Source organism: Camelus dromedarius, chromosome 5 (assembly GCF_036321535.1).
Source record: "Camelus dromedarius isolate mCamDro1 chromosome 5, mCamDro1.pat, whole genome shotgun sequence".
Classification (NCBI taxonomy): Eukaryota; Metazoa; Chordata; class Mammalia; order Artiodactyla; family Camelidae; genus Camelus; species Camelus dromedarius.
Window position 1 is genome coordinate 37,530,748 of NC_087440.1, and position 20,565 is coordinate 37,551,312.

At 33.4% G+C, this 20,565-nt stretch overlaps 2 protein-coding genes across 6 annotated transcripts in view; one reads left to right on the plus strand and one right to left on the minus strand.

Moving 5' to 3' along the window:
- The window catches only part of HECTD1 (HECT domain E3 ubiquitin protein ligase 1), an 81,916-nt gene that overhangs the window by 39,596 nt on the left and 21,755 nt on the right, over window positions 1-20,565 (minus strand). For all 5 annotated transcript variants that reach the window (XM_031453535.2, XM_031453537.2, XM_031453533.2 and 2 more), the window contains exons 3-12: window positions 17,936-18,170; window positions 14,690-14,917; window positions 14,225-14,506; window positions 13,855-14,125; window positions 13,032-13,108; window positions 12,848-12,946; window positions 10,087-10,201; window positions 9,106-9,280; window positions 2,743-2,881; window positions 2,382-2,552 (exon numbers count right to left, since the gene is read on the minus strand). In XM_031453535.2, the coding sequence (XP_031309395.1) occupies window positions 2,382-2,552; window positions 2,743-2,881; window positions 9,106-9,280; window positions 10,087-10,201; window positions 12,848-12,946; window positions 13,032-13,108; window positions 13,855-14,125; window positions 14,225-14,506; window positions 14,690-14,917; window positions 17,936-18,170 (1,792 nt within the window). The remainder of the gene's footprint in view (window positions 1-2,381; window positions 2,553-2,742; window positions 2,882-9,105; window positions 9,281-10,086; window positions 10,202-12,847; window positions 12,947-13,031; window positions 13,109-13,854; window positions 14,126-14,224; window positions 14,507-14,689; window positions 14,918-17,935; window positions 18,171-20,565) is intronic.
- LOC116153503 (translation machinery-associated protein 7-like) lies at window positions 14,926-15,340 on the plus strand. Its single transcript, XM_064485880.1, has one exon. The coding sequence runs from the start codon at window positions 15,045-15,047 to the stop codon at window positions 15,276-15,278; it is 234 nt and encodes a 77-aa protein (XP_064341950.1). The 5' UTR covers window positions 14,926-15,044; the 3' UTR covers window positions 15,279-15,340.

Genomic DNA, 20,565 nt, shown 5'->3' on the forward strand with positions numbered 1-20,565 from the left:
AGTCAAACAAACAAATAAAAAAACAATTCAGAAATCTGAAAAGTGGTCACCATGACATCTCTACTGAGCACTAGGCCATTCATTTATAGGTGATATTCCATAAAGCTGGGCAAAGAACAATTTGAAAATTAAAAGCTGAACAATTCCCAGAGGTCACACAAGATGGTCAGATATTTGCATTCCAAACAGCCAGAGTGAAAAATCCTCATACCAATAGTTCAAACATTTTCCAAATTTGACAATAACCATAAACCCACAGATCAAAGAAAATTAAACAATCCTGAGCAGAGGTGGACACATACATGCACCCACCAAACTCAGCTAAGTACAGCAAAGTCAAATAGCTAAAGTCTTAAAAATAGTCAGAGGAAAAAAATCTATTATATACAAAGGAACTAAGATGAAAAAATAAGGCAAATATCTCAGTAGAGACTCGGCATGGAAGGTGACAATGGAATATATCTTTAAGTACTAGAAAATGATTAGCCAAGAGTCCTTGTAGACACTGAAAATGTCCATTAAAAGTGAAGACCAAATAAAAATATTTTCAGACAAATAAAATCTCAAAGAATTTTCTGGCTTATCTTTTCATTTTCTAAATAATGTATTTTGAAGAGCAAAAGTTTCATTTTAATGAAGACAATTTACTGATTTTTTTGTTCTTTTATAATACAACCTTTTAAAGCTCTATTTAAGAACTCCTTATCAAGGTTAAAGTCACTAAGATTTTCTTCTTTTTCCTTTAGAAGCCTCACAATTTTAGACCACACATTCCAGTCTGATTCATTTTCTAATTTTTGTAAATGTAAGGCCAAGGTGTCATATTTTTGCAAGTGCTGTTTACTTGTTCAAGCATCATTTTTTTTAACAGATCATCCTTTCCTGATTGAATTACCTTGGCACTTTGAAAATCAATTGACAATATATATGTGGGTCATTATTTTTACACCACTATCACACTTTCTTGATTACTACACCTTTATAAATAAGACTTGAAATCTGCTGGTGTATGTCTTTCAACTTTTTTTCAAGGTTGCTTTGTCTCTTCTAGGTTCCGACATTTCATACATATGTTAGTATTTGCTTGTTAATTTATACAAAAAGACTGCTGGGATCTGTAATCTCTTTCTTTTTTTATTTTATTGAAGTTTAGTTGATCTACCTATTTCTTGAAGAAAAGAATTCTAGAGGGATGAACCCAGATAATCACTTCTTGTTTTGTTTTGCTTTTTGTTAAATCCCCTGTAATTTAGGAAACACATAGTCACTCACTCAGAATTCTGTGATTACAATCCATACTCTACCATTCTCTCAAAAATACTACTTCTCTGTCACTAATATTTAGGAAGCATTCACTAAGTGTTAGGACTAAATCATTGCTGGCAATTGGTAGAGACAGATAAGGTATATTCTTAATATGCATTCTAAGGGAAGAATTACCAATAGATACTGAAATGAGTGGATAGAAGTTTAATGAGAAAAAGCATATTTACACTGTCTCAAATTATCTCCCTACAAATTACTTATTAATTACAAAAGGAAAAAGAGTAACTTTGCAATGGAGAAAGCTGGCAGAGACAAACACAACCAGCTGATCCAAGTTAACATTATCAGCAGGAGCAAACAGACGTCATGTGCCTTTAAGAAGGCACATTTTACACTTACACTGAGAAGGCTGTAACGTTGCCTCTTTTTGCTAAAAACACACAACCTGAATGTAATCATGAAGAAACATGGCACAAATACAATGTGAGGGTCACTATCCAAATTAAGTGGTTTGTCCTCTTCAAAAAATGCCAAAGCTATGAAAGAAAGGCTGAGAAATGGAACAAACATGACAACTAAATAAAATGTCCTCCTCGACTGGATTCTGGGGGTGGGGTGAGGAGGAGGGGGTGGGAGCGGAGAGGCACGAATTGCTACTAGGGACAGTGACAAATCTGAATAGTCCCTGGATTAGATACAGTTTTCTATAACTATTATATTTCCTGATTTTGATAACTATACTAGGATCATATAAGAGAATGTCCTGGTTTTTTGGTGGAAATTCTAGGTGTAAAAGGAGGCTCTTTGTATCCAGCATCTTTCAAATAAATGTGTTCATAGCACACACACATACGTTTTTGTAAGTAATGAAGCAAATGGGTAAAATATCAGTAATTAGTGATTCTGGACAGAAATGTGCTGATATTCTTCACTTGCAGCATTTCTGCAAGTTTTAAATCTTATGAACAATATTTTTAAAAGAGAAGTGACCAAATTTTTTAAAATTATAGAACTACTTCATATTGTCATTATTTTGTCAAAGCCCATCATAAGTGGAACTAGATTTCATCAAAAGAAACTCTATTCCTAATACCACTGTAATTAAGACCACTCACTTTTTCAGGCTTTGATTCTTCTTCATTCTCATCATCAGAGGAAGGACCTGCCAACGTTGACACTTTGCTGATCACACCAAGTCTGGCTAGCTGATCCAAAAAAATATCACCACCTTTATCCACTAAATCCCTTATGATCTGCAAAGCCAGCAAGTGGCCATCATCATCGTCCTGGGGAGGGGGAAGGGACAGAAAGAAATTAAGGGAAACATGATAAAAATAAGTTTAGCTTCCTGGAGTAGAAAAATACAATCTGCACAGGCAAAATGATTCAATAAAAGTAGAACAAAAGTTAAATTATTTTACTAATCACTAACGAGACTTAAAACTACAGGAGTTTCAAAAAAGACGAAGAACTGACCTCTTGATCAAGGACAGTTGCAGTGATTTCCACTAGTATTGTAGGCAAATTGTGACCAACATCAGAATCACAAACTTCTTTTAAGAGTGCTTCAGAGCAAAAATGGATCATTTTTCGAATCAGAGCAAGACTTGCCTTCCTTGAAAAGTAAAAAAAAGAATTTTAGGAAGCCACAGTAAGAAGCTAAAATAAAACAAAATCCAATCATATATAAATGAAACTAAAATATCTAAGTTTTAAATACTCTGCTAAATAATGCACTTAATAAAAGAATACAAAAAATTAAGACAATATTAGCAGTAGGTTTATGTAATCTCATTTATTTTCTATTATTAATATATTAAGCTCAATAAAATAAATTACTTTTATAATTTTCTTAAATGTGCTATTTTATATTTAACCAGCATGACTGTTAACATGCCATAATTTTAGAAAATCAAGAGTAATGCAATTACTAAGAAAATAAACAGTATCTATATCCCTAAATACAAAACTATTAACAATTTAAAACACCTGATAGTTTATATGGAAATCAAATTTCAAATTAAGCATTTGTGTTCTTTGTCAAATTTAAAACATGTTCATTACAATTACATTGTCATACAAATTTTTTTTTTCAGTATCTTGGGACTGGCTACACCAACATATGCATTTATTACATTTAGAAACTATGATCAGATCACAGAACAATAAATATGTACCATCAGACCAAAACCAAACAAACAGTAGAAAAGGAGCTGAGCCCCACAAAGCTCTTCACAAAGTAGATTTCTAAAGTCTTCACAAGAGACGCCCCCAGCTTGCCTTGCCCCCTGTTCCTTCAGCAACATTTACTGAGTTCAAGGGTTGTACAAGTAGATCCTTGTAACCCCATACCCCTAAATATTCCCACTGTTAACAAACTTGGCATGACTACTTTCCCTTCTATTTATCCACTGCTTTGCTTAGAACATAGGAGATACTCAATAAAGTCAGACAAACTAATCTCACCTTCATAATAAGCAGCTTGTTCTTTGTTGATAAAACCATATTGTATAACTAAAATTTGCTAAGAGAGTAGAACTTAAATGTTCTCTCTCACACACACATAAAAGATAAATACGTGAGGTGATGGATGTGTTAATAAACTAGATGGGGGGAATCCTTTCACAACGTATACATGTATCAAATCACCAAGAAGCACACTTTAAAAATCTTACAATTTTATATGCCAGTTATACCTCAATAAAGCTGGGGGGACAAAAGGGCTGATAATAGCTTGAATCATCATCAGATATGGATGTGCTAATTCACTACAATATTATTAATTTTCTCAAATGTCTAATGGGTAAAAATGACATCAAGTTTCTTTAACATTTTATTTCTTTTTACTAGTAAGGGAATACATTTTTCCCTGTTAGTTTTCTATGTTTCCTCTTGGCTAGATGTCATTGGCTAATTTATTTAAATTGGCTGTTATATTTTGACCAAAAATCTGTATGTGTTCTCTGTATAATGAAGTTAGTACCCCTTGATCATACGTGCTAACAAATATCAGTCTGCTAGACTATTGTGCGGAAAACAAACATATTCGTCACTTCGAAGGCTGTGGGTAATACTGTGGGTAACTACGTTTTTTACATAGAGTAAATTTAAAATGACAGATGTGAGTAACACAAACAACCTTTTAAAGACTTAAAAAAGTCAAGTCTTAAAGTCTTTTAAAGTTAAGTACTATAAACATTCAAGGATTTTTTTTTGTTTTCCTAAGGTTTTTTTTTTTTACTAATTTATTTTAAACCAGTCTAGAATTTGTTTAAATATACAATGTTAAGGACTAAGCTGATTTTTTAAATCAAACCCCAAAGCAGATACTCTAATACCATTTAATACATTATATTAATATATAATAGTAACATATCATATAACTTACCATTATAATACATTCAATTCCTACATATAATTGGTTATATTTGGAGGGCTCGTCTACTTCAATGAATTATAAACTATTGTGCTGGTTACCAAAAACATTTAATTACTTAAAGTTTACACTAGCTATTAAGATTTTTCTTTAATAATCTCACCTATTCTTCCAGAAGAACTTTAAGATTTGTCAAGTTCTAAAGTAAATTCTGTAGTTATTTTCTTTCAAACTGCATAATCTATAAATTAATTTTAGAAGAATTTATATCTTTAGATTAATATTCTTATCCTAGAACAGTTTCCCACTGTATCCAACCAAGTCTACTATTCTCTTAAATTGTGATTTAAAAAAAAAAAGATCCTCAAGGACTTCTGCTGCTAGAAGTGAACTCAATTTTTGTCCAGTTATTGACACTAACTCCAAAGATGTGTATTTACCACACCTCTTCAAAATTTTACGTAGCCTTTCTTCAAAATCAGTGTGATGTCCTCAGTCTAATATAGATATATATATCAAATGATCATGTTATATACTTCAAAACTAACACAATATTCTATGTCAATTATATCCCAATAAAAGTAGGAGAAAAATATCTTAGAGAGAATAATCAGGTTTTTACAAAATACAGCATCAGTGAAACTGTTATCCAACTCTGTTTTAAAGTCTTCTCTGATCTGTTATCTGCCTTTTATTTCCTGAACAGACACTGCATAGGCCAATACTGACTGATAATAGCTTAAGTCCATATATATAGACCCTCTTTTAACTGCCTGATCAGAGTACAGATGTTTACTCTTCTGATCAAATTTTAAATTGAAGAGGCAAAAAATTAGATTGTAACTACTGCAACTTGTTTTTTAACATTGCCAAGTAACTTTTTTTAATGAACCATCTTGGGAAGTCTGGGGATGAGTTAAATAGGAGAGGGAGATTGAGTACAAACTTCCAGTTACAAAAATAAATGAATCACAGGGATGAAATGTATAGCATGGGGAACATAGTCAATAACAGTGTAAAAACTATGTACGGTGACAAATGGTAACTAGAATTATTGTGGTTATCATTTTGTAATGTACAGAAATATCGAATCACTATGTTGCACACCTGGAACTAACACAGTGCTGTAGTCATTATACTTCATTTTTGAAAAAAGAAGAAAGAAAACAATGATTCAGAAGCAGAAATGGATGAACTACAAGAAAGAATTTTACAAAAAAAAAAATCTTTTCAGTTAAAAAAGTTAAGAAGAATCATACAATATGATAGATAGCATTTATATAACTCTTTAACTTACAAAATACTGAAATGTATCATTTACAGATAAATTTATATATTTGCTATATACTCCTGCAAAATATTACAAAAATAAAGGAAGCAGGGAAAATATTAACATCCCCCCCAAAAGAACCCAATTGTTAAGAAAAACATTTATGAGAAAATTGGGGAAAATGAATGTTGATCTGATATTTGGCAATATTTTGGAACTATCTTAATTATTTTAGGTGTGATAATGGTACTGCAACTGTGTTAAAAAAGAAAACCCTTTTTAAACTATGAATTTTTTTATTGACATATAGTTGATTTATAATATTATATTAATTTCGGGTGCACAACATACTGATTCAGTATTTTTAAAGCTTATACTCCATTTAAAGTTGTTATAAAATATTGGCTATATTCCCTGAGCTTTACAAAAGAACTCTTATTTTTTATGGATATATACAGAAAAATTATGGATAAAACTCAGTCTTGGATGTGCCTCAAAAAACTACAGTTGGGGTGGTATAAATAAAGTAAGATTGGGATGTGTGTTAAAACTTATTGAAGCTGTATGATGGAGTTCATTATACTATTACCTCAACATACAAATATGTTTTAATTTAGCTAATAAAACATTTTTAATAAGCTTATCTTTTTTCAAATACCTCTAAAATATTAGGCACTATGCTAAGCATTTAACACATATTTAATTTTTATTCTCACATCTAAAGAGAATTAAGTATAATTACCTCCATCTTAGAGATGAACCAATTAAGATCAAGAGATTAAGTACAATGCCCATGGTTACCTGTGTATCAAGTGGCAAAACTGGCATCTGGACCCACTTTGAGCTGACTTCAAAGTCTGAGCTTTGAACTAAGACATGCTATCTTACTCACCACAATTAAATGTTAGCTAATTATTACCTGGAAAAATCTAGCATCAAGTATGCTATAACTAAAACTGTGTTTAGACAATCTTCAAACATTTATAAGAATGATAGAAAATAACTATCCATTAAGGGAACTTTGTTATATGGTGGCATACTTTATAATTTTCTGATGACCCTATCATGAAGCAATTCTAACTCCAAATATATCTTAAGATTATCCTGCTCAAAATTGAACCTGCTCATTTCTAAAAATGATTTAAATCTTTTATAAAACAACAAACAAAGTGACCCCACTAACATTTACCCCTCTGTAGCTATCTGGGGAAGAATAAAAACTAAGCTCTTAAATGTTCACAGTGAATTATTTTACTGTCACTTTTCTCCTATTTAAAGCAAACTGCTTTCACTTTAATGTCAACTCATTACACTGGTATTTAAGGCACTTGAACCCTACAAAACTACATGTTATAAGACCTCTTGAACTTAAAATGACCAAAATCAAATTCTCAACCACTGAACCAAAATTTTGGCATTCATTCTTCACCCCTTCCTTTCCTTTATCACTCACATCCAACTGGTGGTCATCAACCCCACCCTATTGGTGGGTGAATTTGTTCCCACCAATCCAGTCCCTTTGCAACTGTCTGAGTTCACACTGGCAATTAACACTTAAGTAGTCTGTTTTCATTCTTGTCCTCCAATCCTTTTCTTCACCAGGATGCCAAAGTGATCTTTATAAATCATAAATTTGACTGTGACAAATTTCCTCACAAATCTTTAATGATCCTGCTTTAACTGTGAGGTAAAGTCCACACTCATTACCTAGACCACAAAGGTCTTCATAAGTCATAAAACACTCTTGTCTACTTTTTTAACATTATTCATTAAGCTATGCAAACATATCCCACATTCCATTAATACCAAAATAACTTCCAAACTGCTAACAAAACACACTCATTCATTCAGTAAATATCCATTGAGGATCTACTAAATATCAAGCCCTATTCTCTATCTCCTGATATTTGTAGGAATACAGCAGGACACAAGGCCAGCTCTAATGGAGCTTTAGAGGGGAGACAGACAATAAAACAAACAAAAAAGTAAAAGGACAGAAAGATTTCAGACAGTGTAAACTCTGTAAAGACAGTAAAACATCATGATCCATGTAATAAAAAATGTCCTACAGGTCAATATAAATTAGGTGGCCAAACAATGGATGTAGCATTTGAACTGAGACCTGAAAATATGAAGCAATCAACCATTCAAAAGACATGGGGACAGAAAGCTTCCAATAAGGGAAATATATGCAAAAGCCCTAAGGTAAGGAGATGTACGTGCCAGCATAGTGTAAGTATAGTGGACTAGGGGTTAGACAATACTAAATGAGGTTAGAGAGCTGGGCGGGACTTATACAAGACCTTGCAAGCCCAAGTGTTAAGGCATTAGGTTTTAGTGAAGGCCAACTGGCAGCTACCAGAGGGTTTAAATCAGAAAGTGATGACAATTTTTATTTAAAAAAATATTTCAGCCTAATATGTAGGAGCAAATTGTAGAGGGATAAGAGAGAAAGCGAGGAGAAAGACTAGTTTAAAGGCAACTGCAGTAGTCCAACTACAGACTACGGTATCTTGGACCAGAGTATTAGCAGCAGATGGATAGAAACAGCAGACTATGGATGGAGAGCCACCAGGATCTGCACCAAGATGAAATGACTCATACCTCCATGTCTGTACATACTGTTGCCCACGGATCCTTCCAAATCTGTCTGCCTAGAAAATCTCCAAGTATCCTTTAAACTCCAATTTAAATCTCACTTCTGCATAAAATCTCCAATTTACCCAGCCCAATTAGTTGTTAAATCCTCCATATTCTCAAGGAATATATGTCTAATCTATCACTTACCACTCTATATTATTACTTGCATCTTCCTCACTAGCGTACAAGGATACAGTAAACAAGGGCCAAGTTTTACTTCTCTGGGTAACTCCTCCAATGGCCATCCTACACTGACTCTACCAAAAAGGCCTCTATAAAGCTCAATAAATGTTTGCTGTACTTACACAAATTTCTCTGGTTGATATGCAGAAAGCTATGAAAACTGTGTTAGACTAGTCTTCTTGATTTTCTAAACTCCTTCTCTTAAGGCAGATCATCAGAAGGAAAGATTTAACTCTCCAATCTAATTTTCATTCTTACCATACCTTTTCAATATTGAAATAAACCTCACATCTTCCTGGAAAAGGGAGATAAATAAAACTATGTAATTGGCATAACTGAGCTAGTAAATACAAATAGTATGAATAACTACCTTATTGAAGGCAGCATAGTCTGCTGAAATGTTTGTGCAAATACTGGCAGTAACCTTTTCAAGTATATGGGTGCCATTTCTGGATCTCCTTTCGGCTCATTACATTCTTCTTCATCTTTGTTTGTATCTTTCTTTTTCTTATCATCTCCTTTATTAACTGGACACATCCAATCACCTGCAGACACATATTGTTCAATAGAATACTTCTTTGAAAAATTTTTCTTTCAATGAAAAAATATTAAGACGTACCCAACTATAATTACCCCTAATTAACAATAATTAAACAGAAACTAGAGGAGAGGGAGGGTATAGCTCAATGGAAGAGAATGTACTTATAGGCCATGCATGAGGTCCTAGGTTCAATCCCCAGTACTTCCATTAAAAAATTAATTAAATAAAAACCTAACTACCTCCCCCACCAAAAAAAAAGACTGATTAAAAAAAAGTAAATAAATAAAACTTAAAATAAGAAAAATTTTAATTAAAAAAAAAAGCCCAAATATTAGAATGTTGTATCTACCAAAGGTGTTTGTAAAAATACTAAAGAACGTTAGTGCCTCCAATTAGCTGAATCACAACTTAAGGAGATAATTCTGGATACTCTACTTGATTCCAAAAAATATTTCACAGAGACTCTGCATTCATCTATTCTGTGAAAACTTACTGGTCAAAATACTTGATCTATACAGTAAACAAATATTATTTATCACATTCCCATACTCCTCAAACTTTTGATTTCGTCATTCTAGAATCATGCAGCCATAGTCTCAAAGAATACAGAACAGTATACCATTAAAGGCTTATCAAATGTCAGGGTTTCTGTGTTTATTTATATTTATATTTTATTCCATTCATAATTATTTGACTTTATAGGAATGGTTTGTTTACATAATGTTAATATGTCTAAAAAATCTACTTCTATGGAAATGAAGCTGAAAAATAATAGCAGATGGCTTAAAAGGAAAGATTTTTATCACTCACCTGGAGATTGAAGAATAGCTACCACTTCACTATGGCCCCTTTCCCGAGCTTTATCTAATGGCGTTTTCCCATCTTCATCTCTCAGATCTGGGTTGGCACCATGCCTTAAGAGAGTCTAGAAAACAAAAGCATTTAATTTGGATAAAACAATTAACATCTTATTTCTTCAATATCCAACTCTGTAACCATTAGATCGCACCCATATACTTTAGATTGCAGACTTACAGAATTACTTAATCAAGCAAGTACCAATTCAAATCTCTGCCTTTGCACATAACACCTTAAAAGCAGTTTATCTGTATCTTGAAAAAACTATGGATTAATTTCAAATTAATGGATTAACACCTCAAATTAAGTACGTTCACATCTGAACCTGTCATCTTCCTCAAACTCCTCTTCCCAATTTCTTTATTTTACCAGAGGTACCAGTATTCAGTTTGTGATCATCCTCATCATTTCCTATATACTATGAATTACCAAGTTAAATCTATTCTTCCAGAATGAACTACAAAATTTAGGTCTTAAATACTAATTTACCAATTTTAAATGGACACTGGATTCTCTCCCTGGCAGACTGTAAGCTCTTTTGAATAGAGAACACATCTCATGCTTTTCCTATTCATTATTAATCACTTTTGATTCAAAGTCATCAATATTTATGTATCTACACACAATGCCGTCATCTGTGCCATAAAGAGTTTAGTGACACAACATTTCTGAGAGTGCTCCTCCAACAGACAAGATTTTTCATTCAAGTTACTAAAATCTATTTCACAGTTTTGTTGCATGAACAAGTAATGATAACTATGCTGCATTTCTATCTGGCCAACAGCAATTATAAGACTTTCCTATTTAAAAGATGTTAAGGGAGGAGGATATAGCTCAGTGGTAGAGTGCATGCCTAGTATGCACAAGGTCCTGGGTTCCATCCCTACTACCTCCATGAAATGAATAAATAAATAAATCTAATTACCCTCTCCCACCAAAAATAAAAGAGAAAAAGAAAAGACATTAAAATGTGTATGGGGGTGTGTGTGGGAATAAATGCTTACTGTGTACTACCTATTCTATCATTATTAGTAATGGCAACCATAGCTCACTGTGGGCTGATGTATAATCAAGATAGGTTAAGGTTAGTTACAATTCATTTGGCTCATTCTTTCCCACTCAGCTACCCATAACTGTAAACTAGCATAGGTCAAAAACAAAGGCTCAATAAAAATTTTACCATCCTTAGAGGCATCATTCTCTCTAAAAATTAAACACGTCAAACTGACAGAATTTGGGCTTGAGAAGACCACCTTTTTCAGGTTAGAAAGCTAAGTTACTAACAAAAATTTTCTTACAATGTAAAGATGAAAATAGCAACTGCCATTTAAATACCTACAATGTGCCAAATACTATACATATAAATGCTTTTCATGTATTTTTTTTCTAATCATCACAATAATAATGCTAGGAGTATACATACTTTTTACTAATAAAACGGTACATTGCTGTACATCAGAAACTAACGCATTATATAGATCAACAATACTTCAATTAAAAAAAAATAAAATGAGAAATAAAACAAAACTGTAAGTCAAACTTGAGAAACTGAACACAGCCACACAGCCTTTTTTGTTAATGAGTTGAGATTTGAATCCGGGTGTCCCTGTCTTCTTAGCAATGCATTATGACAAATTACTTCACAATATGAAGATTCTAGAGACTAGATCATACATTTGGTTCAATCTTCATCATTTGACTTTTCTGGACCTCACTTTCTCCTAACTGTGAAAAAAACGCTACAGCAACAATGGAAAACAGTATGGAGATTCCTCAAAAAATTAAAAATAGAACTACCATATGACCCAGGAATTCCACTCCTGGGCCAAAGAAAATGAAGAAAATGAAGATACTAATTAGAAAAGATATATGCACCCCTATGTTCACTGCAGCATTATTTACAATAGCCAAGATTTGGAAGCAACCTAAATGCCCATCAATAGATGAATGGATAAAGAATATGTGGTATATGTATACATTGAAATATTACTCAGCCATAAAAGAGAATAAAATCTTGCCATTTGCAGCAACATGAATGGACCTAGAAGGTATTATGCCAAATGAAACGTCAGAGAAAGACAAATACTGTATGATTTCACTTATATGTAGAATCTAAAAAACAAAACAAAGGAATAAATATAATAAAATAGGAAAAAAAAATTCTCCAAAGTCCTTTGCTAATGCCTTTTTTGTTAGAATCCAAGAGTTTTTTGTAAGAGTCAAGGATACTGATTCTTCTGCAAACAGAATATTTACTATATTGACAAAGAAAAACAATAAAAACATGTGTAAAGTTATTCATTGCCAAGAGTAAGAAATTGGAGTAAAAAGAAAAGTTTTCAGCAACAGGTGACTGGTTGAATAAACTTGCAGTACATTCACACAGGGTAAGTATACAGATGTAAAAAAGCTCTCTATATACTAATAGGAAGAGGCCTTCATGTATATTGTTAAATGACAAAAGCAAAGTATAGATCAGTGTATATATCACATTTTGTCTAAACATACACATTTATTTTTGCTTGTATCTATATTAAGAAACAATGAAAAGATAAACAAAAAACCAATTAAAAACACCTATAGCAGGCCAAGGGAAAATGGAGAGAATGGAGTTACCATGGAAGCACATCTTATCAGAATAAAAGTTTTTATTTCATTCTAGTTTTGGAACCATGTAAACAATAAATTAATAATTTAAAAGCCTGGATTTTACCTTTGCTACTTGAGGTCTTCCAAAACATGCAGCATAATGTAAGGATGATGACCTTTGACCCCTATTAACATCAGCACCTCTTTCACAAAGAAATTCTACCTGTAAAATGATGAAGAGTCATAAAGTTGCCTTACTAATATTTCTAACTCTGATTTAAAACATTAGCTTTTATTTATTAGCTTACCATTTCTTGAGTTCCAAAAGCAGAGGCCCAGTTTAATAGAGTCTGACCCACATCATCCATAAAATTTACTTCAAAGGCTGAAAGTTTGAAGGGAAAAAATTAATGTTTGAAAGCCAACAAAATAATAATAAACTTTTCTAAAGTGGGAACCATTTAGAAATTGTTATTAATAATCACTAAATAGAGAGCCCATTTTAAACATTTAGGTCAACTATGAAGTAGTAAATAATCAGCAAACAAATTCTCCTAAGAAAAAGTATTCTAAAATGTTTAAATCCCCAAGGATTCACAAGGCTTTAAGCCTTAAAAATAAACATAAAATAAGAAAAAAATTTACAAAATATGTAATAAAACTCAAGAGTACTATGTGCCTCATAACATAAATATGGAAAAGAACTAAACCACATCTATAATCAAAAGAAAACAAAAGACAAGTCGGATGACCCAGAGGCATCTTTCACCAACTTCACTTCATGAAGCAGTCTAAAAACATTTACTATATATTATGATGATTCACTGTGTCAGTTTCCATTAATCTTGGGAAAACAACAGCCCTAAATTCAATCTGTAGTTAACCTTAGAATTGGTATGATCTGCTTCTGGCAATCAAACAGGTAAATGTCATTTACTTATTCAACAAACATTTACTCAGGTCTTACTATGCACCAGGCTGATAATTTATATACATGGAGAGAGGAGAGGATATGGAAGAGGCTGGCCATTCTGTTATCTGACGTAACTGCTAAAAATACAAGAAACTAGAAATTGCCTATATAATTCCTTATCTCAGTTTTCTCTTTATATTAAAAAAAAAATTTCCAACCTCCTGTGTCAATTGCATCTATAAGTGCATCAGTGTCTTTACTTCGAATACAGTCTATAAGCTGCCGATGTGACCGCTCTCCAGAACTATCCAATCTCCGGAGTCCTGGGATTCTGCCCGTGGATCCAGCACTAGACTTTGGTAAAGCCTTTCGTCCTTCAAATAATAGCACCAAGAGAAGATCAACCAAACGCATGGTGTCAAGCACACATCTTTCATCACCCTGCAATGCACTTTCAATTGAATCCGGAAGCTCCGACCTCAGAAGATCCTGGAAAGAGAATGGGGGGAAATGAGTTTAATATATTTGCATTATACAAAAATACTTCTTCTGAAAGATTAAAAATCTGAGATTCAAAAATAGTCTTACGTGTGTTACTACTGGAGAGCCTCTGCAAAGTGTTGAGAGGAGACTGACAATTGTTGACACTTGGTTACTCAATTTGGAATCTGCAGCTGTGGAAGGCGCTCCTGAGGTGCTGCGACTTGGTTTGCAAGCTGATGATGGCCCTGACACAGTACCACCAGCAGCAGCCATTCTAGACAATAGCTCCTCAGTTAATCCATGCTTGGCTAATGGAGCTGGGTCAACACCACGACGGGTAAATCGGTCAGCTAGTGATGCAAAACATCGCAGAGCTCCATCTGAAACCTAATGATGTAAAGAATATACCCCAAATAGGGATGCAAAGTTATACGCAGATTTTCAACTATGCAGAGGGTCAGCACCCCTAACCCTCATGTTGTTTAAGGGTCAACTGTATATCATAGTTATAAATAGTGGACACTATAAAATCATTTTTTGAAAACAATGTATGCAACAGTGATTATTTACCTGATGATCTTCATGTTTTAATAAACTAGACAGAGATTCTACACAAATTTCCAAAGAAGAATCTTGAGGTTCCATTTTGCCACAGAGTCTTGATACCACAGCCATGGCAGAGTGCAAGGTATCTTTATGAACCAGGTGCCCACTGTCACGAATGAAGGTAAGCACACAATTCAAACCACCAGCCTCGAAGACTGCTCCTGACTCACGAGTGCATATCAGTTCTAACACCTACAATAGTAAAACAAAATTAACAACAACAAAAAAGCCCGATTTTAATTTTCTAGAATCACAGAATTTATTTATTGGTAGCCACATTTTTAAAAGGGCAGGGTCTGAGATAGAGGTGGCAGGTGCCATGTCTGGCTGTGAAGGTAGCAAGAAGAAACCCCTGAAGCAGTCTAAGAAGGCAGCCAAGCAGATGGACAAGGAAGATAAGGCATTCAGAGACAGAAAGAAGAGTAGAAAAAAGGAGCTACAAACAAAAGCTGTGGTAAAGAGTTCCCTGGCCACAGGTGGAATTAAGAAGTCTGGCAAAAAGCTGTTCCTTGTGCCTGAGGCAATGGCGATCCTTAATTCCATTCCTGCTTAAACATCTGGATTCCTTTCCATAACACCTGTTGCCACCTGTAGCTAGAATGAAGTGCTGACTTGAAGCCTGTTGTACACTTAAGAAACTTTTGTTAAAAAAAAAGTGAAGCAAAACAGAATAAATTAATTTTAATATTGTATTTTATTTAGCCCAATACATTCTAGGTGTCATTATTTCAACATATAATCAATATAGAAATTATTGATATATTTTACATTCTTTTGTGCAATAAGTCTTCAAACTTCCATGTATATTTTATTCACAACACATCTTAATTTGGGGTAGCCACATCTGAAGTGTTCAACAGTCATATATAGCTACAATATTGGACAGTACAGGTTTAGGTGGTGAAACCTGAATGGCACCGTAAGAAATACAAGTAATTTAGCAAAAGATTTTAAAGGTCCTAAACACTAAAAAAATATATATTTCAACAAATGCCAGCTGTTACATTATTCATCATCCTCACACTTACTCTATGAATATTAAGACATTAAAAATCAGCTTTTATTTTCTAAATTATATTGATGTTTAACGTGTTCAGGTAGAATGCATTAACAAGCCATAGGTCTTACAGGCATATCAGAAATTTACACTTTATTCTGTAAGCAAGAAAATGTTTTAAGCAGGGAAATGACATGATCAGATTTCCAGTTAATACTGTGGCACATGGGGGACAGGGAGACTGTAGACACAAATGCAAAAATTCAAGCATTAATATTCAAGAGAGGATGAGGGCTTAACTAAGGAAAAAAGAGCAGGAACAAACAGGAAGAAATAAACTAGAAAAGCACTTGATAATTAAATGTGTGGAATAGAAAAAAGGAAATAAAAGACAAAGCACTGGTTTTTGTCTTAAGTGACTGGGTACAAGTTGATGCCACTAATCAAGATAAGAGCTTATCTGTAATGAAAAATAATGAATTCACAAATTCAGGTGATACGTCCAACAGGCTTCTGAATATGGACTCAAGAGAGAGGTCAGTTCTAGAGATAAAGATGTGAAGAATAAACACACACACACACACACATACATACATATATATGGTATTGATGCTCAGAGTTGAGACTGTCAAGGCAAAGTTTATATAGTTTTAAGAAGGTAAAACAGAATTTTAGGAAATACAATTAAAGAATGAATTAAAAAATCTGCCAAAAAAAAACCACAAAAAACAAAAAAAACCTGAGAAAGGGAGAGCAAGGTGTTAACAGAAAAGAAAGAGGTTGAAAATACAGGTCAGTGAATAAGCAATAGAGCAAAATCCCAGTCCTGGAAGAAAACTGAAGTGATGTGATCAAGAGAGGGCTGAGAGGGTGAAAAGCTCTGAACAGAAAAACGAATACCTCTTCCTTTGAGACCAGACACAGACAGAAATAAATCTATAAACACAGATGCAGAAAGTCAAACAGTAACACATAAAAAAGCAACTCTCAAAGCAGAGGGAAGATATTTTCAGGGATCCTTGAAGTTAAAACATTTCTCATAATACTGTACCAGTAATTGTCTTTTTCTTTCTTATTTTCTTAGGAGTGTAGGGCAGAGTTTCCCAAAAGTTATATGAAGTGTGATATAGCAACAGACTGAATGCAGAAACAGATATGAGGATCTGCCGTCTTCTATTAAGCCAGGTATTTTAAAGGAGACTTGCAAAAATGCTTAACAATGCTACTCACTAATTTTCTCTTCAGGAAATAGTCATTTTCATTAAAAATGTAATGTATGTTAACACATAACGAGTTTGTTATTTTATGATAAATTAATAAATATTTTAAAATTTCCACTTTTAATATCTAATATGGCAAATATAAATAAATATTGCTCCCTGGGCTCCTCAATAATTTAAGACTTGCAAAGGGATCCTGAGACAAAAAATTGTGAAATCTGCTGACCTAGAGCAGTAAGAATCATAAAAAGAATGAAACAAAAATCATAAAAGAGTATCATATCAAATAATGTGTTCAAGTAGTTCCAATAAACTACTGACCAGTACTGATGCTTTTAAAGTCACATAAAATTTATAATTCATCCTCTCAGGAATAAAACAAAACAGCCAACTCTAAAGGATATACAGCAAAATAGTTAAATCCACGGGCCCTAGAACCAGACAAATCTACTCTTGGAATCTTGGCTCTCTGCCACTATTTTTATTACCCCAAGCAAGTTACTTAATCTTGGTATGCTTGAATTTCTTTCACCTATAAAATAAAAGTGATGATATTAGTGGCACCTACCTTATATAGGACTGTCATGAAGATTAAATGAGTTAATACATGCAAAGTGTTTAAAATAATGCCCAGCACTGCTGGCATCAGTATTAGTTGTCATGGTTATTGTTGTTACTATATGCATACAAAATTGTTTGGGGTGAGAACAGGGATAACCTATCTTACAGTGTTAGTGGCTAACAGAAACCAAAAAGCATTGAGGCAACACAGAAGAGCATATTAGTGACCTACAATTTTCCTTCAAAGATTAGATTTCTTTTCCCAAGTCCTATGAGTTCTCCTTTGGTACCACAAGGACTGTGACTTCCACTATTCTTAACCACTCTCAAAAAGTAAGACTGATGATGGAAAGAATTCAGTATTTTTTTTCAAAATATACTTTTTATTCTCTAAGTGATCTTATAATGGCCCAACAAATCATTAAGACTTACCTTTACACATTGTTCAGCTAAATCTCTGCTAGTTCTGTTGTTAAGTTCAACCACAACCAAACGATTGCAGAGCGCTTTTATAGCTCCATCTACTCCAACAATCCTTCGGGTGCATTCTGCAGATACGTCCAGGTAGTATGTTATGGCACGGGCTGTCACCTCTAACACATTGTCTGGAGCACTTTCATCAAGAAAAATTTTGCAGAGGGCTGGCAAGAAAGTGCGAGGAGGACATCTGTAGTGAAAGAAATCACATTACACCTAGGATTACTAAATTCTTAACATCAAAAAATTAACAAAATAACATAATAAAAACTATAATATAATACATGCTCAATACTGTGTTTGCATGTGTATTAGGTAATATTTCTCACATTGCTTCTGCTACCATAGTAATAATACTCACATGCTAATTTCATCCTTGCCGAAAATATCAACTTGTAAAGTTTAAAGTAGCAGGATTAACTTGAAACCATGTAGTACAAAAATTCTTATTCAGTACTCAGCTCAAACATCAATTGCTCTGTAAAACCTTCTCTAACCTTCCCAAATAGTTAAGTGGCACTTTCTTGTTCCTAAAACCTCATTAAAACAGTGCCCACGCTGTTTAATATATCATTTTATTCCCTTATTTACATTAAGCGTTTCTGAATGCCAAGCACATCGTTCAATTCATATTTTATGGGAACAAGTGCTGATGTGAGGTTTAACAGACCAAAGTAAAACACAGAATGACACCTGTGTAACCTTTCTGGTCCTGTTTCCTCATTTGTAAAGCAAAGCAAATACCTAAATAATGCCTACTTTATATGTATGTTATGTTTATATGTATGTATGTTAGTTGAAATTATATACATTAAACACTTAGTACCTTGGCACCATATTAAACTAACTTCAGTTGCCCTTTCCTCCTATGCAAAGCTAACGCCTGCTGTTTAAACTTGCATAAGACAGTTTTATCAAAAGCAGATTTTGCTTTTTTATCAATATTTTATCAACACTTATATTATAAAAGACCATAAATTACATTTAGTAGAAATCTCAGTAATATGACAACAAATACTTTAACTTCTCTGCATAGACTAAACTTTAAAAGGGCTACAGAAAACACAAAAGACACTACAGTTGTCCCTCAGTATCCAAGAGGGATTGAGTTCAGGCCTCTCTGTCCTCACCATGGATACAAAAATCTGCAGATGCTCAAGTCCCTTATATTAAATGATACAGATACAGAGAATACGTGGATACAGAGGGCTGATTGTACTCTTTAACATTTCAGTGGAACTATTTTTCCTCCAATTTTTAGAGTGTGTATATCTTTAGTAGCTTTTAAAAAATATTTGTATGTGGCCGGCAGGCATATGAAAAGATGTCCAATGTAACAAATTATTAGAGAAATGCAAATTAAAACTACAATGAGGTTTCATCTCACACCAATCAGAATGGCCATCATTAAAAAGTCTACATATAATAAATGCTGGAGGGTATAGGATAAAAGAATCCTCCCACACCATTTGGTGGGAATACAAATTGGTGCAGCCACTATAAGAATAGTACAGAAGTTCCTTAAATAACTAAAAACAGAGTTATCATATGATCCAGCAATCCCATTCCGGGGCATATATCCAGAGACAACTCTAACTCGAAAAGATACACGCACCCCTATGTTCACAGCAGCACTTATTTACAATAGCCAAGACGTGGAAGCAACCTAAATATCCAGATGACTAGATAAAGAAAGAGTGTGTGAGTGTGTGTGTGTGTGTGTATAAATACTATTCAATCATAAAAAAGAATGAAATAAGGCCATTTGCAGCAACATGGATGGACCAAGAGATTATCATATTAAGCGAAGTAAATTAGAGAAAGACAAATATCATATGATACCACTTATATGTGGAATAAAGAAAAGATACTAATAAACTTATCTACAAACTGGAAACAGACTCACAGAAAACAAACTCTGATTACCAAAGGGTAAAGGGGCCAGGAAGGACAAATTAGGAGTTTGAGATTAACATATACACAAACTACAATATATAAAATAGATAAACAACGAGGACCTACTGTATAGCACAGGGAACTATATTCAATAACTTACAATAACCTATAATGGAAAAGAATCTGAAAAATATATTATATATGTATATGTATACAAACCACTCTGCTATACACCTGAAACTAACACAAAATTATAAATCAACTATACTTCAATGAAAATCATCTGAAAAATCTACATGAATGTCAAAGAACCTGTATCCTTCAGTGTCTGCTTGGATGATGTTCACTTAAGGGGTTCAGCAGCCGTAATATTATCAAAGATTTTAGAAAACCTCTTGCATTCAATGATTGACCAGTCACTGATTAAATACAGGTGGTTTTTATTAGCCAGCATCACTGGCAACTTATGTCACATAGTCACTTGTAATTTTTCTTTTCTTTTCTTTTTAATAACACTATTCAGTTCATGGCATACTATCATCATTTTGTGAAAGACTTTTTAAAAATTTTATTCTGTGGATTTCTATTTCCTCATCTTCCAATTCTTTTTTTCCCCCACCCATAAGTCATTTATCTGGAGTAACAAGTAAGTATCTTTTCAATCCAAATTCTACATTTTTATTGAGATA